At 48.3% G+C, this 26,605-nt stretch overlaps 2 protein-coding genes across 3 annotated transcripts in view; both read right to left on the minus strand.

Annotated features, from left to right (window-relative positions):
* LOC129714963 (centromere protein F-like) overlaps positions 1-13,489 on the minus strand; it is a 22,974-nt gene extending 9,485 nt beyond the window's left edge. Inside the window, exons 1-5 of one of the 2 annotated variants that reach the window (XM_055664751.1) lie at positions 13,172-13,488; positions 10,500-10,730; positions 8,228-8,420; positions 6,373-6,569; positions 1,376-1,485 (exon numbers count right to left, since the gene is read on the minus strand). In XM_055664751.1, the coding sequence (XP_055520726.1) occupies positions 1,376-1,485; positions 6,373-6,569; positions 8,228-8,389 (469 nt within the window). In that variant the 5' untranslated portion in view covers positions 8,390-8,420; positions 10,500-10,730; positions 13,172-13,488. Of the gene's footprint in view, positions 1-1,375; positions 1,486-6,372; positions 6,570-8,227; positions 8,421-10,499; positions 10,731-13,171 lie in introns of both variants that reach the window. The other variant, XM_055664752.1, reaches the window with a different exon arrangement.
* A 5,490-nt stretch (positions 13,490-18,979) lies between these two features.
* LOC129714990 (G protein-coupled receptor 137Ba-like) overlaps positions 18,980-26,605 on the minus strand; it is a 28,205-nt gene continuing 20,579 nt past the window's right edge. Inside the window, exons 4-8 of the mRNA XM_055664796.1 lie at positions 25,242-25,467; positions 24,414-24,563; positions 22,541-22,669; positions 20,713-20,834; positions 18,980-20,198 (exon numbers count right to left, since the gene is read on the minus strand). Of these exons, the coding sequence (XP_055520771.1) occupies positions 20,027-20,198; positions 20,713-20,834; positions 22,541-22,669; positions 24,414-24,563; positions 25,242-25,467 (799 nt within the window). The 3' untranslated portion in view covers positions 18,980-20,026. The remainder of the gene's footprint in view (positions 20,199-20,712; positions 20,835-22,540; positions 22,670-24,413; positions 24,564-25,241; positions 25,468-26,605) is intronic.

The following is a 26,605-nucleotide window of genomic DNA, read 5'->3' on the forward strand; positions in this document are numbered from 1 at the left end:
GCCTGTTTCCACGCTGTATCACTCTATGTATCACAAAGGCTTTTCACTGTACCTCGGTAATACAATTGAGGAAATTCAGAGTGTCTCCGAGGATCCTCCAGTGCTTCTACGCAGCGGCGGTGGAAAGCATCTTGTCCGGGAACATTACCATCTGGTTCGGGAATTGCTCTGCCAAGGACAAGAAGGCTCTGCAGAGAGTAGTGCGTTCGGCCGAACGCACTATGGGAACTTCACTCACCCCCCTGCAGGAACTATACAACAGGAGGTGCAACTCCAGAGCAAACAAAATCATGAGAGACCTCTTCCACCCCTGCAACGGACTGTTCCAGCCGCTACGGTCAGGCAAACGCCTCCGTTGCCATGCAGTGAAAACGGAGAGGTTGAGAAGGAGTTTCTTCCCAGAGGCAATTCGGACTGTAAACGCCTTTCTCACCAGGGACTAACTGTACAGAACGTTTTTCCTTCTATTATTTATTATGTAAAATAATATGTGTGTTATGATTGTGTTTATAATTTGTTTGGTTGTTTTGTTGTTCCGCGAGCATTGCCACTTTCATTTCACTGCACATCTCGTATGTGTATGTGACAAATAAACTTGACTTGACTAAACGTGACAACAATCAAAATGCCGGTGGCAGCACACGGTGGCGCAGCGGTAGAGTTGCTGCCTCACAGCGCCCGAGACCCGGGTTCGATCCCGACTACGGGCGCTGTCTGAACGGAGTTTGTACGTTCTCCCCGTGACCTGCGTGGGTTTTCTCTGGGTGCTCCGGTTTCCTCCCATACTCCAAAGACGTACAGGTTTGTAGGTTAATTGGCTTGGCGCAAGTGTAAATTGTCCGGAGTGTGTGTGTTGGCTGGTGTTAATGTGCGGGGATCGCTGGTCGGTGCGGCCTCGGTGGGCCGAAAGGGTCTGTTTCCGCGCTGTATCTCTAAAGTAAACTAAATGGCGAGATGCCTGCACCATGTAACATTAGTTTAGTTTAGCAACAGCGCAGAAACAGGCCTTTCTCCGCCGACCAGCAATCCCCGCACAGTAACACTACTCTATACTCACTCGGGACAATTTAGTACGTATACCAAGTATACAAACCCAAGCCAATTAACCTACAAATTTGCACGTCTTTGGAGTGTGGGAGGAAACCGGAGCACCCAGAGAAAACCCACGCAGGTCACGGGGAGAACGTGCAAACTCCGCATAGACAGCACCCGTCGTCGGGATCGGACCGGGGTCTCTGACACTGCAAGCGCTGCAAGGGAGAAACTCCACCACTGCGCCACCGTGCCGCCCCTTTGCAAGTTTACGTCTGAAAATTAATTTAATTCTCAAAATGAAGGGAAAACTAAATTTCCGGCCTTCAGTGATTAAACTTACCCTGGCGTGCCCTGCTGAGCTCCGGGTGACTCTTAGTCGAGGAAGGGAGGAGATGATATTCTGATGTTGTTGTCGAGGCCCTTTGACTTCGTTCAAGCTCGGCCACCAGCCTGAAATCATTCCAGCGTTTTACTTTGAATCACTTTTTTTTTTTTAATGATTTTTTTTTGTCCAGAGAGAGCTAGGCCGAACAGGCAAAGGCCTTCACCGTCAAGCTTGGAATGAGTAGAGTGGAGAAACGAGAGAAGCAGAGGAAGGCAAAGAGTCTGATGGGTTTTGCAGAACCAGCTTAGAGTCAAGGGCATGTCCCACTTGGCGATTTCTTCGACGACTGCCGACGTCATATCAGTGTCGCCAAATTTTTTTTGAACATTTCAAAACCCGGTGGCGGAGAAATGTCGCGACGCTCGGAAACGTCTTCACGCCAAGTCGCCTCCGCGTCATACATCACCACATCGCAGATTTTTCGTTGACCTGATACATCAATCAGTCACCGAAAAAAAAAAGGCCATGTGGGACAGGCCCTTAAGCAAGAGTTTGAGGTAACGAGAGTTTACGGCACAGAGAGAACGAAACACCTTTCGGTGGCGAATCCGTGGAATTCTTTGCTGCAGACGGCTGTGGAGGCCAAGTCGGCGAATATTTTCAAAGCGGAGATAGACAGATTCTTCATTAGTACGGGGGTCAGGGGGTTGTGTGGGGGGGAGAAGGCAGGAGAATGGGGTTGGGAGCCAGAGATAGATCAGCCGTGATTGAATGGCGGAGTGGGCTCGATGGGCCGAATGGCCTAATTCTCTGCTCCTATCACTTATGACCTTCTGGCCCAAGAAGCAGTGCCCTTGACCAGACCAGGGTGGAAAAAGAATGAAGATCGAGGTGAAGGAACATCTCAATGGTGATAAACCACTTTTCACTCAGCGCTGTTGGAAACAAACTCCGCAGGAACCATATAACAATTACAACACGGAAACAGGCCATCTCGACCCAACTAGTCCGTGCCGAACACATACCCTCCCCTAGACCCATATACCTGCCCTCACACCTTAACCCCACATCCCCCTCACGCCCATATAACTATCCAATTTATTTTTAAATGATAAAAACGAACCTGCCTCCACCACTTCCACTGGAAGCTCATTCCACACCGCTACCACTCTCTGAGTAAAGAAGTTCCCCCTCATGTTACCCCTAAACATCAGTCCCTTAATTCTCAAGTCATGTCCCCTTGTTTGAATCTTCCCTACTCTCAGTGGGAAAAGCTTTTCCACGTCAACTCTGTCTATCCCTCTCATCATTTTAAAAACCTCTATCAAGTCCGCCCTTAACCTTCTGTGCTCCGAAGAATAAGGCCCTAAGTTTTTCAACCTTTCTCTGTAACTGATTTGCTAAAACCCAGGCAACATTCTAGTAAATCTCCCTCTGTACTCTGTCTATTTTGTTGACATCCTTCCTATAATTTGGCGACCAAGAATTGTACACCATTCTCCAGAATTGGCCTCACCAATGCCTTGTACAATTTTAACATTACATCCCAACTTCTATACTCAAAGAGAGGCCAGGTGACGGACAGCAAAACATTTGCTAACTTAACAGGCCTGGCATCGTCATGGGGCGGCAAGGTGGTGCAGCTGTAGAGTCGCTGCCTCACAGCGGCAGGGACCCGGGTTGGATCCACACTACGGGTGCTGTCTGTACGGAGTTCGCACGTTCTCCCCCTTGACCTGTGTAGGTGTTCTCCCGAGATCCTCAGTCTCCTCCCACACACTCCAAAGTCGTACAGGTTTAAACGTTAATCGGCTTGGTGCTTGTGTAAAATTATCCCTAGTGCGTGTGGGATAGTGTCAAGTGTGCGGGGATCGCTGGTCGGCACAGACTCGGTGGGCCGAAGGGCCTGTTTTCACGCTGTATTACAAAACTAAACCTGCGATTTGGGTATAACTCCAGTAACACTGACTGCACAGACCCTCTCCGACTCATACAATAGGTGACATGCAATAGAAACATAGAAAATAGGTGCAGGAGGAGGCCATTCGGCCCTTCGTGTCACCATCGCCATTCATTGTGATCATAGAAACATAGAAATTAGGTGCAGGAGTAGAGGCCATTCGGCCCTTCAAGCCTGCACCGCCATTCAATATGATCATGGCTGATCATCCAACTCAGTATCCTGTCCCTGCCTTCTCTCCATACCCCCTGATCCCTTTAGCCACAAGGGCCACATCTAACTCCCTGTTAAATATAGCCAATGAACTGTGTGGCCTCAACTACCTTCTGTGGCAGAGAATTCCACAGATTCACCACTCTCTGTGTGAAAAAAGGTTTTCCTCATCTCGGTCCTAAAAGATTTCCCCCTTATCCTTAAACTGTGTGTGTGGCCCCTTGTTCTGGACTTCCCCAACATCGGGAACAATCGTCCTGCATCTAGCCTGTCCAACCCCTTAAGAATTTTGTAAGTTTATATAAGATCCCCCCTCAATCTTCTAAAATTCTAGCGAGTACAAGCCGAGTCTATCTAGTCTTTCTTCATATGAAAGTCCTGCCATCCCAGGAATCAGTCTGGTGAACCTTCTCTGCACTCCCTCTATGGCAATAATGTCCTTCCTCAGATTTGGAGACCAAAACTGCACGCAATACTCCAGGTGTGGTCTCACCAAGACCCTGTACAACTGCAGTAGAACCTCCCTGCTCCTATACTCAAATCCTCTTGCTATGAAAGCCAACATAGGTGTACCATGACACCCAGGTCTCGCTGCATCTCCCCCTTTCCCAATCGGCCACCGTTTAGATAATAATGGCTGATCATCCACAATCAGTAACCCTTGCCTGCCTTCTCCCCATATCCCTAGATTCCGCTAGCACCTAAAGCTCTATCTAACTCTTTTAAATTCATCCAGTGAATTGGTCTCCACTGCCTTCTGTGGCAGAGAATTCCACAACTCTCTGGGTGAAAAAGTTTTTTTCTCATCTCAATTTCAAATGGCCTCCCCTTTATTTTTCGACTGTGGCCCCTGGTTCTGGACTCCAGATAAAGAAAGGTGAAGAGACACAAAATGCTGTGTGTTGGATGTTGCTAATTTAGATTAGTTTAGAGACGCAGCACGGAAACAGGCTCTTCGGCCCATCGAGTCCATGCCGACCAGCGATACCCGGACACTAACACTATCCTACTCACAATTTAGCATTTTTACCAAGCCGATTAACTTTCAAAAGCACACTGGATAACCACCAACTGGTCACAGGAGTGGAAGGCAACCTCATAGAAACATAGACAATAGGTGCAGGAGTAGAGGCCATTCGGCCCTTCGAGCCTGTACCGCCATTCAATATGATCATAGAAACATAGAAATTAGGTGCAGGAGTAGGCCATTCGGCCCTTCAAGCCTGCACCGCCATTCAATATGATCATGGCTGATCATCCAACTCAGTATCCCATCCCTGCCTTCGCTCCATACCCTCTGATCCCTTTAACCACAAGGGCCACATCCAACTCCCTCTTAAATATAGCCAATGAACTGTGGCCTCAACTACCTTCTGCGGCAGAGAATTCCAGAGATTCACCACTCTCTGTGTGAAAAATGGTTTTCTCATCTCGGTCCTAAAAGATTTTTCCCCTTATCCTTAAACTGTGACCCCTTGTTCTGGACTTCCCCAACATCGGGAACAATCTTCCTGCATCTAGCCTGTCCAACCCCTTAAGAATGTTGTAAGTTTCTATAAGATCCCCCCTCAATCTTCTAAATTCTAGCGAGTACAAGCCGAGTCTATCCAGCCTTTCTTCATATGAAAGTCCTGACATCCCAGGAATCAGTCTGGTGAACCTTCTCTGTACTCTCTCTATGGCATGAATGTCTTTCCTCAGATTAGGAGACCAAAACTGTACACAATACTCCAGGTGTGGTCTCACCAAGACCCTGTACAACTGCAGTAGAACCTCCCTGCTCCTATACTCAAATCCTCTTGCTATGAAATCTCCATTACACAGCTACATCTCTTCACCAGATAAAAGCTGTCCATGTTCCGTGGATTTCTGTTTCTGATTCCTGGGATGTCAGGACTGTCTTATGAAGAAAGACTGGATAGACTTGGTTTATACTCTCTAGAATTTAGGAGATTGAGAGGGGATCTTATAGAAACTTACAAAATTCTTAAGGGGTTGGACAGGCTAGATGCAGGAAGATTGTTCCCGATGTTGGGGAAGTCCAGGACAAGGGGTCACAGCTTAAGGATATGGGGGAAATCCTTTAAAACCGAGATGAGAAGAACTTTTTTCACACAGAGAGTGGTGAATCTCTGGAACTCTCTGCCACAGAGGGTAGTTGCGGCCAGTTCATTGGCTATATTTAAGAGGGAGTTAGATGTGGCCCTTGTGGCTAAGGGGATCAGGGGGTATGGAGAGAAGGCAGGTACGGGATACTGAGTTGGATGATCAGCCATGATCATATTGAATGGCGGTGCAGGCTCGAATGGCCGAATGGCCTACTCCTGCACCTAATTTCTATGTTTCTATGTTTCTATGTTTGACCTCCTCAGAGCAGCATGGGTGAAGCATAACAGACTTGGTACTGAAGTTGGGCGTTTCAACGCCAGCGTGTGGAGATGGGGGCTCCCTCCGCCAGCGCCCAGCCTGTGAATGTGGAGCAGAACAGCAGACAGCCAACCTTGTCATCTCTGGGTGCCCGCTCTACCACTCACCACATGGAGCTGTGTCAGGGCCTGGCAGACATTGACACCAACAGAGACAACAACCTGGCTGCTCAACACCCGGCTTGAGATCCAACTATTCCTTTGGTTTATGTTTCATTCGCAAGAAGAAGAAGAAACTTCCAAACCTGCAGGTCATTGGAGTGTGGGGAAGGTCACGTGGAGGACGTGCAAACTCCGCGCAGGCAGCACCAATAGTCGGGATCGGACCCGGGTCACTGGCGCTGCGAGGCAGCAACTCTACCGCTGCCGGGGATCGTGTGTGTGTCTCTAAATTAAAATGTCTCAACGATTACCTTTTGATCTCTTGCTCCTGTTTGTCGTTCTGGTTCCTAGCTGCCAGCAGCTGGCCCTCCAGGCTGCACACCAGGGCCTCCTTCACCTGAATCTCGTGGCTGAGCCTCCGCTGCGCCTTCTCTAGCTTCCCGCAGGCCTCTGTCAGGTTCTGCGCCTCTCTCTTCAAGGACGAGTTTTCGTTCCTCTCACCTTCGAGCTTAAAGACATCGACGAAAAGTCAGGCACAAAGTGGACTGAGAATAGACAATAGGTGCAGGATTGGGCCATTCGGCCCTTCGAGCCAGCACCACCATTCAATGTGATCATGGCTGATCATCCACAATCAGTACCCAGTTCCAGCCTTCTCCCCATAACCCTTGACTCTGCTGTCTTTAAGAGCCCTATCTAACTCTCTCGTGAAAGCATCCAGAGAATTGGCCTCCATTGCCTTCTGAGGCAGAGAATTCTACAGATTCACAAGTCTCTGGGAGAAAACTCATCTCCCTTCCAAAGAGAAGGCAGGAACAGGGTACTGATTGGGGATGATCAGCCATGATCATATTGAATGGCGGTGCTGGCTCCAAGGGCCGAATGGCCTACTCCTGCACCTATTGCCTATGTTAAATACACACATCATTGTACAGATGTCAAGAGAATAGAATGCCTTGTAAATGTCAACTGCTCTTTGAACAGAGGTTCGATCCTGACCACGGGTGCTTGTCTGTACGGAGTTTGCACGTTTTCCCCATGGGTTTTCCCCGGGTGCTCCGGTTTCCTCCCACACTCCAAAGACTTACAGGTTTGTAGGCTAATTGGCTTCAGTAAAAATTGTTAATTGCCCCTAGTGTGTGGTGTGTGCTAGTGTAACAGGGACCGCTGGTTGGCGCGGACTCGGTGGGCCTAAGGGCCTGTTTCTGCGTTGAATCTCTAAACTAAACTACCGTCCCGCCATGAGGCCAGTTGTTGCGTTCCTAAGAGATGTGATTGCGTTAAACCTCAAGTGTTTTTGTCACATTAGTTTAGTTTAGACACACAGCGCTGAAACGAGCCCTTCGGCCCACCGAGTCCACACCGACCAGCGATCCCCGCACATTAACACTATCCTACACACACCAGGGCCAATTTTACATTGATACCCAGCCAATTAACCGACCAACCTGTGCGTCTTTGGAGCGTGGGAGGAAACCGAAGATCTCGGAGAAAACTCATGTAGGCCACATGGAGAATGAACAAAGACCGTACAGACAGCACCCGTGGTCAGGATCGAACCCGTCTCTGACGCTGTGAGGCAGCAACGCCACCGTGCCGCCTTCGGCCCAACTTGCCCACACCGGCCAACATGTCCCATCTACACTAGTCCCACCTGCCCGCGCTTGGTCCATATCCATCCAAACCTGTCCTATCCATCTACCTCTCTGACCTCCGGGACAGTCCCAGCCTGAACTACCTCCTCCGGCAGTTCGTTCCATACACCGACCACCCTTTGTGTGTAAAGGTGACCCATCGGATTCCTATTGAATCTTTTCCCCTTCACCTTAAACCCAAGTCCTCTGGTCCTCAATACCCTTACTCTGGGCAAGAGACTCTGTGCATCTACCCGATCTATTCCTCTCATGTTTTTATACACCTCTGTACGATCACCCCCTCATCCTCTTGCGCTCCAAGGAATGGAGTCGCAGCCTGCTCAACCCTTTCCTTACAGCTCAGACCCTCTAGTCCTAGCAATAGAACCCTATGTTCTCTTCTCCTCGATTCCCCTACTCTGGGCAAGAGACTGTGCAATCTACCCGATCTATTCCTCTCATGATTTTACACACAACCAGCCATCTGGCAGATGGATGGGAAAAGTTGAGAGTAAGGGCGGGCGTGAGTCACCTTTTGATTTTGTTTTTGGAACGCAACCTCTAAACTATCCAACTGAATCTGCTTCTGCTGCCGTTCCTTCTTTAGCTTCTCCACATGGCTCTCGTACTCTGCTATTTTCTGCACGGCCCGGCTGGATAATTCCGATTTCCATTCTTCCAACGCCCAACTCATGACAGCAGGGAGGCAGCATCGACAATGAGACCTGAAAGAGACCAAAATATTAGCAAGCTTAGTTTAATGATACAGCGCGGAAACAGGCCCTTCGGGTCAGGACCCTCCTTCATTCTGAGTCTACGTCGGAGTCGAAAGAAGGGTCTCAACCCGAAACATCACCGATCCACTTTTTCCAGAGATGCTGCCTGTCCCACTGAGTTTCTCCAGTCCCTGGTGAGACCGCACCTGGAGTATTGTGTGCAATTTTGGTCTCCTAATTTATGGAAGGACATTATTGCTATTGAGGGAGTGCAGCGTAGGTTCACCAGGTTAATTCCTGGGATGGTGGGACTGACATATGATGAAAGAATGGGTCGACTGGGCTTGTATTCGCTGGAACTTAGAAGGATGAGAGGGTATCCTCCAGAAACGTATAAAATTCTTAGAGGATTGGATAAGGTAGATGCAGGAAAAATGTTCCTGATGTTGGGGGGAGTCCAGAACTATGGGGTCACAGTTTAAGAATAAGGGATAGGCCATTTAGGACTGAGATGAGGAAAAACTATTTCACCCAGAGAGTTGTGTGAATTTGTGGAATTCCCTGCCACAGAGGGCAGTTGAGGCCAAATCACTGGATGGATTTAAGAGAGAGTTGGATAGAACTCTGGGGGCTGACGGAATCAAGGGATAGAAACATAGAAATTAGGTGCAGGAGTAGGCCATTCGGCCCTTCGAGCCTGCACCGCCATTCAATATGATCATGGCTGATCATCCAACTCAGTATCCCGTCCCTGCCTTCTCTCCATACCCTCTGATCCCCTTAGCCACAAGGGCCACATCTAACTCCCTCTTAAATATAGCCAATGAACTGGCCTCAACTACTCTCTGTGGCAGAGAGTTCCAGAGATTCACCACTCTCTGTGTGAAAAAAGTTCTTCTCATCTCGGTTTTAAAGGATTTCCCCCTTATCCTTAAGCTGTGACCCCTTGTCCTGGACTTCCCTAACATCGGGAACAATCTTCCTGCATCTAGCCTGTCCAACCCCTTAAGAATTTTGTAAGTTTCTATAAGATCCCCTCTCAATCTTCTAAATTCTAGAGAGTATAAACCAAGTCTATCCAGTCTTTCTTCATAAGACAGTCCTGACATCCCAGGAATCAGTCTGGTGAACCTTCTCTGCACTCCCTCTATGGCAATAATGTCCTTCCTCAGATTTGGAGACCAAAACTGCACGCAATACTCCAGGTGTGGTCTCACCAAGACCCTATACAACTGCAGTAGAACCTCCTTGCTCCTATACTCAAATCCTCTTGCTATGAAAGCCAACATGCCATTCGCTTTCTTTACTGCCTGCTGCACCTGCATGCCTACCTTCAATGACTGGTGTACCATGACACCCAGGTCTCGCTGCAGCTCCCCCTTTCCCAATCGGCCACCGTTTAGATAATACGGGGTACTGATTGTGGATGATCAGCCGCGATCATATTGAATGGCGGTGCAGGCTCGAGGGGCCGAATGGCCTCTACTCCTGCACCTATTTTCTATGCTTTTTGGAAAGGAGACGAGCGTGCGTGCTGTGGGGTGCGGGAAAGAACCGCAGATGCCGGTTTAAGTCGGAGATAGACATGAAATGCTGGAGTGAGTAACAGCGGGATGGGCAGCATCTGTGGAGAGAGGATCCCTGGTCACGTGTGGTTGACAGCGCACCGCGCAACCAAACCCCCTCCCGGGCTCCACACACACACACACACACATGGCCGTGACGTCAGCCGCCGGCAGCCGGACAGACAGACAGCGCTCTCCGCCAATCAGGCGGCGGCCCCTCGGCCCGCCAGCCAATCACCGCCGAGGGGAGGCGGGATTCCGCCGGCCGGCCAGCAAGTTCGGTTGGTGCAGGGAGTGGGAAAACATATTTTGTTTTTTATAAGGAAAAAGGATTTTCCGACTCGATGCCAACATTTTTCCCCCATGCAAGTTAAACTTTCCAAACAGCCCGTTCACAAGAGACCCAAAGTGGAGCTCAATGACTTAGATAAACAACAAAAACAAAAAAAAAACAGTAATTTGCAAATCATCAAATCAACTCATCAAATCAAAATCATCAATTACTTTTTTTTTTGCAACTTACCGAGTATATGGATTGCGTTTCCTTCGGGGGGTTTGTGAAGCGTTTGGGCGAGATTAGATGGGGTTTTTGGTTTGTTTTTTTGTTTTATTGCAGTATCGCCTTCACTCTCCGCGGCGGGCACTGATTGGGTGACGTCACCGCGCCGGGTGGAGGGCGGAGATTGTGCGTCATGACGCACGCTGTCCGCCCGCTCGGCCGGCCGGGCCCTGCCTCGTTGCCATGGCAACCGCCCTAAAGGGCCCAGGAGAGGGGGAAGGGAGGGGGGGGGGGGGGGGGGGGGGGGGGGGGTTAAGGGCTCAGAGTCAAAGGTCAAGAGCAAAGATCTTTGGTCAAGAGAGTGTCTTACTGTCCTATGTCCCAGATAACAACTATTCCTACAAATTAAATTCTTACTTACAACAGCACAACAGAATATGCACACACGGTACCCTGCAAACAATATAATAGCAAACAATTAAGGGGTTGGACAGGCTAGATGCAGGAAGATTGTTCCCGATGTTGGGGAAGTCCAGAACATAGAAACATAGAAACATAGAAATTAGGTGCAGGAGTAGAGGCCATTCGGCCCTTCGAGCCTGCACCGCCATTCAATATGATCATGGCTGATCATCCAACTCAGTATCCCGTACCTGCCTTCTCTCCATACCCCCTGATCCCCTTAGCCACAAGGGCCACATCTAACTCCCTCTTAAATATAGCCAATGAACTGTGGCCTCAACTACCCTCTGTGGCAGAGAGTTCCAGAGATTCACCACTCTCTGCGTGAAAAAAGTTCTTCTCATCTCGGTTTTAAAGGATTTCCCCTTTATCCTTAAGCTGTGACCCCTTGTCCTGGAATATAATAGCAAACAATTAAGGGGTTGGACAGGCTAGATGCAGGGAGATTGTTCCCGATGTTGGGGAAGTCCAGAACAAGGGGCCACACACAGTTTAAGGATAAGGGGGAAATCTTTTAGGACCGAGATGAGGAAAACCTTTTTCACACACAGAGTGGTGAATCTCTGGAATTCTCTGCCGCAGAAGGTAGTTGAGGCCACAGTTCATTGGCTATATTTAAGAGGGAGTTAGATGTGGCCCTTGTGGCTAAAGGGATCAGGGGGTATGGAGAGAAGGCAGGTATGGGATACTGAGTTGGATGATCAGCCATGATCATATTGAATGGCGGTGCAGGCTTGAAGGGCCGCATGGCCTACTCCTGCACCTAATTTCTATGTTTCTATGATCATATTGAATGGCGTTGCAGGCTCGAAGGGCCGAATGGCCTACTCCTGCACCTATTTTCTATGTTTCTATAAACGAGAATAAAAAGTTGTGTGTATATATATATACATATATACACACACACACATACACACACATACATATATACCCACACACACACACACACATACCCACCCACACACACACACATACCCCCACACACACACACAGCCACATACCCACACACACACACACACACACACACACACACACACCCACACACACACATATACCCACACACACACACACACACACCCACACACACACACACAGCCACATACACACACACACACACACATATACCCACACACATTGCATACACATACCCACACACACACCCACACACACACACACATACCCACACACACACACACACACACACACACACACACATATACCCACACACACACACACACACACCCACACACACACACACACACACACACACATACCCCCACACACACACACACACACACACACGCACACCCACACACACACACCCACACACACATACCCACACACACACAGCTTGTTCGATGGCAAGTGGGCTCCTGATGAAGTGGGCCCCCTATATCAAGTGGGCCCCTGATGAAGTGGGCCCCCTTTGTCTCCTGGCAACCAATATTTTTAGACCCAGTCCTCCACTGCACACATATATACCCACACACACACACACACAGATATACATACACCCAAAAACACACACATCTACACACAAACATTTACGCATATACCCACACACATACACCCACCCACACACGTAAGATCATAAAGTCATAAGTGATATAAATAGAATTAGGCCATTTAGCCATTCAAGTCTACTCTTCCATTCAATCTCTCCCTCCTAACCCCATTCTCCTGCCTTCTCCCCATAACCCCTGGCGCCCGTACTAATCAATTATCTTTCTATCTCTGCCTTATATATATCCACTGACGGCCTCCACAGCCCTCTGTGGCAAAGAATTCCACAGAAATTTCTCCTTGTCTCCTTTCTAATGGCTATGACGTCTAGTCCAAGAAACTCCCACTAGTGGAAACATCCTGTCCACATCCACTCTGCCGTGGCCTTTTGCTATTCGGAAAGTTTGAATGAGGGCTGTAAACTAGAAGTAATTATGAGTATCCCGAAAGGAGGAATCAGATCAGCAAAACTTGCTTGAAGTTCAGAGGAGAGCTCGTGTTCCGATCTCAACGCCAGCCAGAAAGACGAGTTTTTTTGTAAAGCGTTAGCAGTAAACAAGCCCCGACAGGCCACAGAAAACAGGCCAGTCAGTCCACACAAACCCTGAAGCAAAACGGTTGAGGGTAACGTCGTCGAGGATAACGTCTTCGAGTCCACAATCTGCATTTTTCATGATTTCAACTCAATTTAACATCCTCATCCTATAGAAACATGATGAGACCCCACTTACCACAAAACAGTCGCCTGGTTTTCTATCACGAATGAGTATTAGCGGACGTGGAACTGATGTATTCCAGATGAGGGCAAGGATCGGAACAGAGTTTAAAAAATGAGAACATTTGCTCACTAAGTCAAAGCTGGAAACTGGTTTTACCTGTTTCTTGTGCTCCGAGTTTAAAAAAATAAATAAATGTATCTCACAGGTCATAGGCTTTTTTTGTTAAACTTGTGTTTCCTCCTCGTCTGTTGATGTTGACTCTATGAAGCCACATACAGATACAGATCTTTTCACCCAGAGAGTTGTGAATCTGTGGGAATTCTCTGCCACAGAAGGCAGTGCAGGTCAATAGGGTGATTTCACCAAATGTCAAATGAGCGTAGATCCCCCCTCACGTGACCGAAAATTTTAACTGGAGGACATGTGTCACATCGTTACATGTTAGTGAATGGGGAAACACGCACTTTCCCACCCGTTAAAAACATGGAAAACGGCCGATTTTTGAGCTGAAATTTTCTGTGCTAGTCGGGGTGACCGTGAAGCACAGCGACCTAAATTTTCAGGCAAAAAAAAAGATAGAAAGTAAGGTAATTACAAGAGGGAACTGAAGGTGGAAAAACAGCGGAAGTGAACAGCCGACATTTGCCGTGGAGATTTAAAAGATCCAAAATATCGGGAATTATCGCGTTTGCTCGCTGAATTTCATCAAAAGTAAGGCATTATTAACTTACTTTTGATGAAATGCAGCGAGCAAAGGGATATGGGGAGAAAGCAGGAATGGTGTACCGATTTAGGATGATCATATTGAATGGCGGCGCTGGCTCGAAGAGGCGTATGGCCTCTTCCTGCACCTATTTTCTATGCTTCTATACTCATTCTTCCAAGTCTGTGTTGTGTGCCATTTATATCGGGCACGATGTCTCGTTTATGCTGACAACCTTTACACAGTATCTCCTCATCTCACATTTTATTGTTGGAGATTTTTTAAGGCAGAATAAATGGACGTTCCTTTAGGAAGGAAGCTGAGGAGGATTGGTGATGAATCTGTGGAATTCATTGCCACAGACGGCTGTGGAGGCCAAGTCAGTGGATATTTCTAAGGCAGAGATAGACAGATTCTTGATCAGTACGGGTGTCAGGGGTTACGAGGACAATACCAAAGATTCACCACCCCGTCGGTCGGAGCAATCAGGAACCCACCTGATCGATTGGCAGACGGCCTAACCGGGAGCTGGAGACGTCAGATGCGAGGAGCGAGGGCCGGTGGGAGGGTGGACCGGGGTAATGCCCCCAGCCGAGAGGAGAGGGGAGACACAAAATGCTGCAGTAAGTCAGCAGGTGAGGCAGCATCTCTGAAGAGAAGGAATGGGTGACGTTTCAGGTCGAGACCCTTCTTCAGACTGATGTCAGGTGAGGGGGCGGGACAGAGATAGAATGTAATAAGAGACAGTAAAGGGCCTGTCCCACTGTACGAGGGAATTGTGGTAATAGCCGCTCGTAGGTACTCGGGGCTCTCGTGGACATTTTTCAACATGTTGAAAAAACTTCACGAGCTTACAGCGTTTCCCGAGTACCTGCCGTTATAAATGGATGGTACCTGCCGTGGATAAATGTGAGGTTATCCATTTTGGTGGCAAAAACGGGAAAGCAGATTATTATCTAAATGGTGGCCGATTGGGAAAGGGGGAGATGCAGCGAGACCTGGGTGTCATGGTACACCAGTCATTGAAGGTAGGCATGCAGGTGCAGCAGGCAGTAAAGAAAGCGAATGGTATGTTGGCTTTCGTAGCTAGAGGATTTGAGTATAGGAGCAGGGAGGTTCTACTGCAGTTGTACAGGGTCTTGATGAGACCACACCTGGAGTATTGCGTGCAGTTTTGGTCTCCAAATCTGAGGAAGGACATTATTGCCATAGAGGGAGTGCAAAGAAGGTTCACCAGACTGATTCCTGGGATGTCAGGACTGTCTTATGAAGAAAGACTGGATAGACTTGGTTTATACTCTCTAGAATTTAGAAGAGTGAGAGGGGATCTTATAGAAACTTACAAAATTCTTAAGGGGTTGGACAGGCTAGATGCAGGAAGATTGTTCCCGATGTTGGGGAAGTCCAGGACAAGGGGTCACAGCTTAAGGATAAGGGGGAAATCCTTTAAAACCGAGATGAGGAGAACTTTTTTCACACAGAGAGTGGTGAATCTCTGGAACACTCTGCCACAGAGGGTAGTTGAGGCCAGTTCATTGGCTATATTTAAGAGGGAGTTAGATGTGGCCCTTATGGCCAAGGGGATCAGAGGGTATGGAGAGAAGGCAGGTACGGGATACTGAGTTGGATGATCAGCCATGATCATATTGAATGGCGGTGCAGGCTCGAAGGGCCGAATGGCCTACTCCTGCACCTAATTTCTATGTTTCTATGTTAGCGTTACGAGCCGCTAAGAGACGTCCCGAGCTCCGACGTACCCGCTACCTACATTCTATGTACTTAACACAAGTTTGATTTTTTTTTAAACTCGGGAGAGCTCTTGGGTAAACTCGTATAGTGGGACAGGCCCTTAAGACTACTGGGAGAACTGGGAAGGAGAAGGGGATGGAGAGAGAAAGCAAGGGCTACTTGAAGTTAGAGAAGTCAATGTTCATACCACTGGGGTGTAAACTACCCAAGGGAAATATAAGATGCTGTTCCTCCAATTTGCGCTGGGCCTCACTCTGACAATGGAGGAGGCCCAGGACAGAAAGGTCAGATATTGGGAATGGGAGGGGGAGTTGAAGTGCTGAGCCGTCGGGAGTTCAGGTAGGTAGAAACGTCACCCATTCCTTCTCTCCATCGATGCTGCCTCACCCGCTGAGTTACTTCGGCATTTGTGTCTGCCTAAAACTAAACTTTGTTCCACAGGACGGGGAAACAGATGCAGCGCGGATGGTGGAGGAGAAGCTCGGCTATCCCCACAGGCTCAGGGACAATATGGAGTCCACTGTCAAAGCCCTAAAAATTAGTGCAATGATCCACCTTGGCATATATTGGCAGCAATTTTTATTTTAAAATACCTTCCTCGAGTTATAATACAGTCACCGGTACAAATTCAAAACCGGCTTTTTAACAGGTTATCAAAAGAATTCATATATATATATTATACACACACACACACACACACACACAGGGGTACAAAAAAGACAGAAAGCAACAAGCTCAGTGCTTTGTTCCAACTCACTGTGCAACTGGGAGAGTTGGCTGCATCGAACCCCCCATCTCAGCCACCATCTCCACCCAGGTACCTCCTTTCATCCAAGGACTCAGGATATATGGGGAAGGGGGGGGGGGGCAACGAGAGAGATAACCTACAAGTAAATATTAAAGGTAGACAAAAATGCTGGAGAAACTCAACGGGTGAGGCAGCATCTATGGAGCGAAGGAATGAATGGGTGACGTTTCGGGCCAAGACCCTTCTTCAGACTGATGTGGGGATGGGGCAGTGGGAAGAACAAAGCAAGAGGCTGAGACAGTGGGAGAGCTGGGAAGGGGAGGGTCTCGGCCCGAAACATCACCTATTCCTTCGCTCCATAGATGCTGCCTCACCCACTGAGTTTTCACCAGCATTTTTGTCCACCTTCGATTTTTTTCCAGCATCTGCAGTTTTTTCTTATACAAGTAAATATTAGTCAGTATAGGCAATTCATTACAGGGGAAGGGGAACTCAAGTTAAATTCCGGGAGCTTTTCAGAGCCGGAGCTGGCGAAAGTGCAGCGTTGGTTATAAACCGCAAATATCCTATGCGTCATAGTCGATCTGTGGCAAGTTGCTGTCGGCCAGAGAACAGCAGAGGGACTTGTAGCAAGTCAGCCCCATGATCCCAATAGCTAGCCGGGCGAGTCTAGACTAGCCGAATGCAGCCTGTGACTGTGATGGATGACACCCAGTGGCCGGACAACACACATTCGAGGTGCTAACAATATTAAAATGCACATTTACTTCAGCTGCCTGATCGGGCAGCGACAGAGACAGGAACAAACTGTGTATGGTGGAAAAAGAGAGAGAGAGAGAGAGAGAGAAATAATAAGACACTTAAAATAAATAGCGGGGGTCAGCTGCTCTGTACAATACAATCTTTTTTGGGTCAAAGCCCTGTTGGAACAGCGAGTGCAAATGTCATGGGGGGGGGGGGGGGGGGGGGGGATGGCGAGGGGATGGCGAGTCCTCGGGTTAGCCGCTCTTGGTCCCAAAGCTGGATGGGGGCGAAGGAATTAGAGATGTATACTCAGCAGGCTCAATCGCTGGGGCCTTCAGTCGCTCTGCAAAAATGCTCGCATGAAGGTTTCTGAGAACGTGTCGCTTATTTGATGCCAGTTTGCCGTCAGTCGCTGTCGGCGGTGTATAACCATCGTGTGGGTAGAGGAACATTGTGGGCTGCCTGCTCCTCTTCTCCCCTGCTGCGAGATCCCGGTGGTGTTGGTGTGTTTGATCCTGGGCAGTGCAGCAAGGCCCCCCGAGGCACAGAGTTGGCGTCTCTTGAACCTCAGCAGTAAAAGGGAACTTGCAAACATTTGGGGAAGGAATGACAACTAGCACAAATTCTGGCATCTGGCATCTTGAGCCCGACTCCTGAGGTGTGTACAACAGCCAGGTGGAGTGGGGAACTAGGCACAAAATGGTGGAGTAACTCAGCGGGCCAGACTGCATCTCTGCAGAGAAGGAATGGGTGACGTTCCTTCAGACTCTCGACCTGAAACGTCACCCATTCATTCTCTCCAGAGACGCTGCATGGCCCTCCAGCATTTTGTCTCCATCTTTGGTGTAAACTAGCGTCTGCAGTTCCTTCCTACACATTTAGGCAAAAGGACAGGGACAGTCTTCACTACAATCCAATGTGCGACCAACATCCATTTTACACCAGGCTCACGATATCGCTACTAGATCACGTGCAGTTATCTCGATATCCGTTCTTGCCACATCCTTGGAAGATGCAGCATCGACCAAACGCAAGCAAAGGCCTACCACCCTCAGAGTCCTCTCCTTCCTCCACTCCTCCCAGCTGAGGCTTTACATTTAAGCCACCTGTATCTTTAACCGTCATGTATCCATGAAGTGGTTTCCATTTTGGCTTCTGCGTTACCGAAATGCGCAGCCAAATGCCTCAAATCTATCAAGCCGTGCAGTTCAGACGAAGTGTTACCGACATGGAAGTATTCACGACATTTCGCTCTCCATAGATGCCGCCCAACCCTCTGTGTTTCTGGCTCATTCTTCTGCTTTCATTTTTACTGTATCTACAGCATTTGGTTTTCACTAACATGACCCATGAAGACATCATTTGGAAGACAACCCATGGAGTTTCAATCATCAATTTTAAGTGGGCTCCAGCACTCCTCGGCAAACCATGCAGGTGAACCGAGGAGCTGAAGAGGCCAGAACATTGGGGAGGTAGATTATCCTGTTTATTATAAACCAGATCCGATATACAGGTCCGTCGACCACAATAAAACTGCTGGTAGACAAAAATGCTGGAGAAACTCAGCGGGTGAGGCAGCATCCATGGAGCGAAGGAATAGGTGACGTTTCGGGTCGAGACCCTTCTTCAGACTCAATTTTGAGTCCATAGATTGCTGTAACTCAACTCACCCGCTGAGTTTCTCCGGCATTTTTGTCTACCTTCGATTCTTCCAGCATCTGCAGTTCTTTCTTAAACAATAAAACTGCTTGTCAGCTGTTTTTCGTTTTTTGCAAAAGCTGCCTTGTAGACAGCAAAAAAAAAACAAAACAGGAGTAACTCAGCTGGTCAGACAGCTTCTCCGGAGAAAAGGAATAGGCGATGTCGCTGAAGCGGGGTCCCGACCCGAAATGTCACCCATTCCCTTTGGATGCTGCCTGACCCGCTGAGTTACTCCAGCTGTTCGTTGTCTACCTTTGGTTTAAACCAGCATCTGCAGTTCCCTTCCTACCTACTGGCCAGATGTGATGTTGGTCAACCTGCGCATGGGGGGGACTTTTGGAAGAAGGACAACAAAAAAAACTTTTTAGACAACCAGACCACGCCGGAAACACAGATCAGGCAGATGTTGAAAAGAGAAACAGAGTTAACATTCCAGAGTTAACAATAAAACAAAGGGTCTGTGACCTAACGTGTAACTATTTCTCCTTCCACAATTGCAGCCCGACTTGCTGTGTTATTTCCAGCGGGCTCTTTCGTTTAGTTAGGAGCTACAGCGCGGAAACAGGCCCTTCGGCCCACCGCGTCCGCTCCGACCAGAGGTCCCCGCACATTAACACTATCCTACACACACACACACACACTAGGGACAATTTACACTTATACCAAGCCAATTAACCTAGACACCTGTACGTCTTTGGAGTGTGGGAGGAAACCGAAGATCTCGGAGAAAACCCACGTGGGTCACGGGGAGAACGTACAAATACCGTACACACAGGGCCAGTAGTCAGGGTCGAACCCGGTGCATGCGCTGCAAGGCAGCGACTCTACCGCTGTGCCGCCTGTTTCTATTTCACGTGGTACTGTACCCCATCGCTAAACGGGGAAGTTAAAGGAACCGCAAATCCAATGGACCCGACGGAGGAAGGTTGCTGGAGGAATGGCTTGCTGGATGCATCACACTGTTCCTGCTTTGGCTACTGAGTGAAGCTTTTCACTGACTGTTCCAAAAAAACATCCGTGGCTGCGAGCAACATTGTGCCCCGTGTGGTCCCGGGTGATATAATAATCTTTGTTCGGCCAACGTGCGTGGAATCAAGCAGCAAATTTCAGCTGCAAATGCAGAAAGACGATTAGTTGGGAACGGTAATAAATAAAATGCGGCCTCTCGGCGAGACCGGCGGGCGGGCAGGCGGAGTGCGCCCGTGGAATGCGTCGGTGTCTTCTACGTTTGCGGAGTGGAGTAGAAGGTGTGGTAGTAGTTGGGGCCTTGGGTGTTGTCTCGGGCAAAGAGCAGGGGCGCCGTGGAGGCCTGGGCCCCTCCCTCGTACCACGTGGGCTCACTGTTGCGCCTCTCTTGTCCGTACCAGCCGTTCCTCTGCAGGCTGCTCGACAAACTGGGAACAGAGGGGGGGCAAAACACAGACAGTCACGTTCGGCACGAGACATTCGATATCACCTATAGAGTCAGTCATCCAGGGTGGAAACAGGCCCTTCGGCCTGAATCTTGAGTCTGAAGAACGGGCCCCGACTCAAAATGTCACCGGTCCTTTTTCAGTCATAGTCTGGAAATAGGCCCAACTTGCCCACACCGACCAAACATGTCCCAGACCCTTCCACTAGTGTTAGGAAGGAGACGAGGAGGAACTTCTTTAGTCAGAGGGGTGGTGAATCTGTGGAATTCTTTGCCACAGACGGCTGTGGAGGCCAAATCAATGGATATATTTCAGGCGTAGATAGATAGATTCTCGATTACAGGTGTCAGGGGTTACGGGGAGAGGGCAGGAGAATGGCAGAGTAGCTTGATGGGCCGAATGGCCTAATTCTGCCCCAATCACATGTGAAATCTTCAATTAAAGTGCGGGAAGGGGGGGGGGGGAGGAAGCAGTGAAAGGAACGGCCTGATCGTACCTGCCCTGTTCGCTCTGCGCGCCTGGTGCCCACACAGAGTCATCGCCTTCAAACTGACGGGGATTGTCAAAGAAGTACGACCGAGGTGCATAGCTCTGCCCGTTTATAATTCCAGTGCTGGCCTAGAGAACGGAACAACACGGAAATATTACCACACACTTCAAATTAAAAAAAACAATTTAAACTTCATGTTTAAATACCCCCACAATGCAGTTAGGGCGGCACGGCGGATAGCGTTGCTGCTTCACAGCGCCAGAGACTCTGGTTCGATCCCAACTACGGGTGCCGTCTGTACGGAATTTGTACGTTCACCCTGTAACCTGCGTGGGTTTTCTCCGAGATCTTCGGTTTCCTCCAAAGGCGTGCAGGTTTGTACGTTAATCGGCTTGGTGTATGTAAATAATTGTCCCCAGTGTGTGTAGGATAGTGTTAAAGGCCTGTCCCCACTGTACGAGGTAATTCAAGAGTAGTTCTCCCGAGTTTTACCCCGATTCAAACTGGGAGAATGTCCGTAGCGGGTCCGTAGGAGTTCGTGGATGTCTCGTAGCGGCTCGTAGGTACTCGGGAAATTTGGTAAATTCGTGACGTTTTTTCAACACTGTGAAAAATGTCCACGAGTAAAAAATGGTTACTTTTTACTCGTACGAACCACGACGAGACATCCACGAAGATTGAATGGCAAAGTCGACTTGATAGGCCGAATTATCTAGTTTAGTTCATTGTCCCTTATACCGAGGTACAGTGAAATGCTTTTGTTGCATGCTATCCAGTTAGCAGAAAGGCAATACATGATTACAATTGAGCCATTTACAGTGTCCAGTTACACGATAAAGGGAATAACGTTCAGTGCAAGGTAAATGCAGAAAGCTTTTGGTATGCTAGCCTTTATAAATCAGAGCATTGAGTATAGAAGCTGGGATGTAATGTTAAAATTGTACAAGGCATTGGTGAGACCAAATCTGGAGTATGGTGTACAATTTTGGTCGCCCAATTATAGGAAGGATGTCAACAAAATAGAGAGAGTACAGAGGAGATTTACTAGAATGTTGCCTGGGTTTCAACAACTAAGTTACAGAGATAGGTTGAATAAGTTAGGTCTTTATTCTCTGGAGCGCAGAAGGTTAAGGGGGGACTTGATAGAGGTCTTTAAAATGATGAGAGGGATAGACAGAGTTGATGTGGATAAGCTTTTCCCTTTGAGAGTAGGGAAGATTCAAACAAGAGGACATGACTTCAGAATTAAGGGACAGACGTTTAGGGGTAACATGAGGGGGAACTTCTTTACTCAGAGAGTGGTGGCGGTGTGGAATGAGCTTCCAGTGGAAGTGGTGGAGGCAGGTTCATTGGTATCATTTAAAAATAAATTGGATAGGCATATGGATGAGAAGGGAATGGAGGGTTATGGTATGAGTGCAGGCAGGTGGGACTAAGGGGAAAAAAAAATTTGTTCGGCACGGACTTGTAGGGCCGAGATGGCCTGTTTCCGTGCTGTAATGGTTATATGGTTATATTACAATCGAGCCATTTACAGTGTCGAGTTACACGACAAAGGGAATAACGTTCAGTGCAAGGTAAAGCCAGCAAATTCTGATCAAGGATAGTCCGAGGGTCACCAATGAGGTAGATAGGGGGGTCAGGACTGCTCTCTGGTTGTGGTAGGATGATTCAGTTGCCTGATAACAGCGGGGAAGATACTGTCCCTGAATCTGGAGGTGTGCTTTTTCACGCTTCTACACCTTTCGCCCTGCTCTTGCGACTTATGGACCCAGCCGAATGCCGAGCGTGAGGACGGGGATGAGGGATTGGAACGCAAGCCCTGTCGACTCACCAGGTCCTGAGCCGGTCTACGGACACGGAAAAATAAAACCAGCACGGCGGTCGGCAGCAGCTCCCAGAAGAAGAGGACGCAGCCGAACACGAGGTAGCCTTGGTCGCCGAGACTCGACATGAGATCAGCCTGCGGAGTGCAAGCACACGAGATAAACCCCTTCCACAGACACGACACGGCCACAGTCTTAATTAGGGTCGCCAACTTTCTCACTCCCAAACAAGGGACAAAAGGTCAAAATAATAATAATCGACAAATTCCTCAACGGCAATTCGTTGACTGAGTCGGCCCCGGGTGCTGGACTGCACACAAAGCCCAGCCGGCGTGCCAGCTGAGGAGTTTTGGCCCGGGAGCCACGCGCAAAGTCCGGCGCCCCCTCCAACACGTGAACCGATGATCGGCCCATGAGAAGAAGGGGTGGTGGTGGTGTCGGTAGTAAGCGAAGGTCCATGTGGAAGCCATTTTGGAAGCCTCCTTTTTCCTCCTTCCCTCCCACCCTCCCCCTCTCTCCTTCCCCCCTCTCTCCTTCTCTCCATCTTTCCCCCCCCATCCTCCCTCTCTCCTTCCTTTTTTTATCTCCCTCACTCATATTCCCTCTCTTCCCTCCTTCATTCCTTCTCCCTCCCTCCCTCCCTCCCCTAACAGTCTGTGACCCATAGCGCTGCAGCCATAGCACTATGTGTAAAGGACAATAGCGCTCAATTTAGAACCCATAGCCCATAGTTTAAATTCCCACACGTTAAACTGACAGCGCTGTTTAAACCTGGAGAGGGGCAGGCAGATCAATGCTTACAGATCTTGAAATTTAAAATACTAATAGATTTAATCTGCTATATAATGGTATATGGACACACTGATCTGTTCTGTAGTCAATGCCTACTGTGTTCTGTTGTGTTGAAGCAAAGCAAGAATTTCATTGTCCTATCAGGGACACGTGACAATAAACATAGAAACATAGACAATAGGTGCAGGAGTAGGCCATTTGGCCCTTCGAGCCTGCACCGCCATTCAATATGATCATGGCTGATCATCCAACTCAGTATCCCGTACCTGCCTTCTCTCCATACCCCCTGATCCCTTTAGCCACAAGGGCCACATCTAACTCCCTCTTAAACATAGCCAATGAACTGTGGTCTCAACTACCTTCTGCGGCAGAGAATTCCAGAGATTCAACACTCTCTGTGTGAAAAAGGTTTTCCTCATCTCGGTCCTAAAAGGATTTCCCCCTTATCCTTAAACTGTGGCCCCTTGTTCTGGACTTCCCCAACATCGGGAACAATCTTCCTGTATCTAGCCTGTCCAACCCCTTAAGAATTTTGTAAGTTTCTACAAGATCCCCCCTCAATCTTCTAAATTCTAGCGAGTACAAGCCGAGTCTCTCCAGTCTTTCTTCATATGAAAGTCCTGACATCCCAGGAATCAGTCTGGTGAACCTTCTCTGTACTCCCTTTATGGCAAGAATGTCTTTCCTCAGATTAGGAGACCAAAACTGTACGCAATACTCCAGGTGTGGTCTCACCAAGACTCTGTACAACTGCAGTAGAACCTCCCTGCTCAATTGAATTTGAACTATAATTTTCAGAGGTACAGTATGACTTTTTATATCCTTGCATTTCATAAGCAGCAAGATAAAACAGTAAGGTACACAAAAAAGCTGGAGAAACTCAGCGGGTGCAGCAGCATCTATGGAGTGAAGGAGATAGGTAACGTTTCGGTCCGAAACCCTTCTTCAGACTGAAAGGGGGTGGCGGGCTAAAGATAAACTAAAGATAAAATCCGTATTTTACGAAGCAAATCCGTACATCCATATTCTGATCGCAATGTTGAAAATTAAGGAGTTAAAAGCCCCAAACTGTTCTGAGTTTGCCGTTACCTGGTCAGAAACATTGTACCAGCCGTAATCAAAGGTGTCCACATGGGTGGCAGGAGAACGTGTCACGGCAACGAGGTTGTAACAGGCTCTGCTTGCGTACAGCAGGATCACCAATCCTCCCACCGCTGTGGTCTGGTACACCGATGTTCCCTGCACAGTTAAATAAAAACATTAAAACATTACAAAAAAAAAAAAAAATAGTTCTTAAAATTGAAGAGAAACATTTAAATCTCTTCCCTGCACGGATGACCCGACCGTTTCTCTGTCGGGTCTCCGTTGTCGTTGGGGCTTAGCACCGTGGAGCGTGCTCCAAGCAGACTCACCATCGCGGGGCTCGCCAGCTTCGGAGCGTGGAGAGCTGTGGTGGCGTGCGGTTGCGACCCGACTCCGGAGCTTCGGAGGCTCCAGGCGGACACACGGTGGACGGTGACATCGGGAGCTCACGGCTCCCTGGTGGGAGACCGCTTTTCGGAGCTCCCGCAACGGCGACTTCTCCCGCCCGAGTTGCGGGGTTGAAAATGACCCGGAGCGGGGCCTTACATCGCCCGGCGCGGCTTTAACGGCCGCGGGATTTGCCATCGCCCGCCGGGGGCTCCAACATCGGGAGAAGAATGGAACATAGGGGAGAGACAAGACTTTGCCTTCCATCACAGTGAGGAGGAGATTCACTGTGATGGATGTTTGTGTAAATTGTGTTAATTGTGTTAATTGTGTGTCTTGGTTCTTTTCTTGTTGTATGACTGCAGAAACCAAATTTTGTTTGAACTTCATTTGAGGTTCAAATGACAATATTTAAATAATTGCATTGTGTTGTATAATAATGTATACCTTGGATTCCAAGTAGATGTTGGTCGATGGCGAGGTTTTGGCGATGATATAGAGGCAGGCTGCCAGTGTAACGGCACAGATGACAAACAGGGAGTCGTTGATGATCACCCGCACTAGGACAATGGCTTTGGTCTCCTCGTGCTGGATCTTCACCAGCAAGGCACAGGTTAAATTGACCGCCAGAAACACCAGGCTCGCCACCAGGAAAGCCAAACGTATTGGGAGCCTGAAACACAAACGTTCATCCGAGTTAGAAGGTAGGCTGGAAGGAACGAATCGTTCATAAGTGATAATAATAATATAATAATAATAAGTTTATTTATAAAGCACTTTAAACAACTGCAGTTGCCACAAAGTGCCGTACATGAGAACTCATGGACAAGAAGTTATTACAAACCATTAAAAACCGTAAAACAAAGGACTATAAAACAGTAAAAATTAAAAGACATTAAAAGCACTAAAAACAGGAGCAATGTCTCAGCCAGTGTCGAAAGCCAGAGAATAAAAATGAGTTTTTAGGGTGGATTTGAAGATGGACAGTGAGGGGGCCTGTCTGATGTGCAACGGCAAGGTGTTCCAGATGGGAGCAGAATTAGGCCATTCGGCCCATCAAGTCTACTCCGCTACTCAATCACGGCTGATCTGTCTTGCGTAAGGGAAGAGATTTAACTTTTTTTTCCCCCACCTTCCATCACAGTGAGGAATGTGGAGGAGGCACTGTGGTGGATGTTTATGTTAAAACGTATTTTATGTGTTCCGGTTGCTTTTTACTCGTACGATTAACTTGGCAAATGAAATTCCTCGTATATGTTGCAAAACATACTTGGCTAATAAAATATTATTGTATTATATTGTAAGAAGGAACTGCGGATGCTGGTTTACACCAAAGATAGACACGAAATGCTGGGGTAACTCAGTGGGACTGGCAGCGTCTCTGGAGAGAGGGAATGCGTGACCTTACAGGTCGAGACCCTTCTTCAGACATGACGCTTCGGGTCGAGACCCTTCTTCACATTTGGAAAGTGGTGAAATCATTGGACAAAGTCAGCATGGATTTACGAAAGGTAAATCATGTCTGACGAATCTTATAGAATTTTTCGAGGATGTAACTAGTAGCGTGGATAGGGGAGAACCAGTGGATGTGGTGTATCTGGACTTCCAGAAGGCTTTCGACAAGGTCCCTCATAAGAGATTAGTATACAAACTTAAAGCACAAGGCATTGGGGGTTCAGTATTGATGTGGATAGAGAACTGGCTGGCAAACAGGAAGCAAAGAGTAGGAGTAAACGGGTCCTTTTCACAATGGCAGGCAGTGACTAGTGGGGTACCCCAAGGCTCAGTACTGGGACCCCAGCTATTTACAA

Source organism: Leucoraja erinacea, chromosome 44 (assembly GCF_028641065.1).
Source record: "Leucoraja erinacea ecotype New England chromosome 44, Leri_hhj_1, whole genome shotgun sequence".
NCBI classification, from domain to species: domain Eukaryota; kingdom Metazoa; phylum Chordata; class Chondrichthyes; order Rajiformes; family Rajidae; genus Leucoraja; species Leucoraja erinaceus.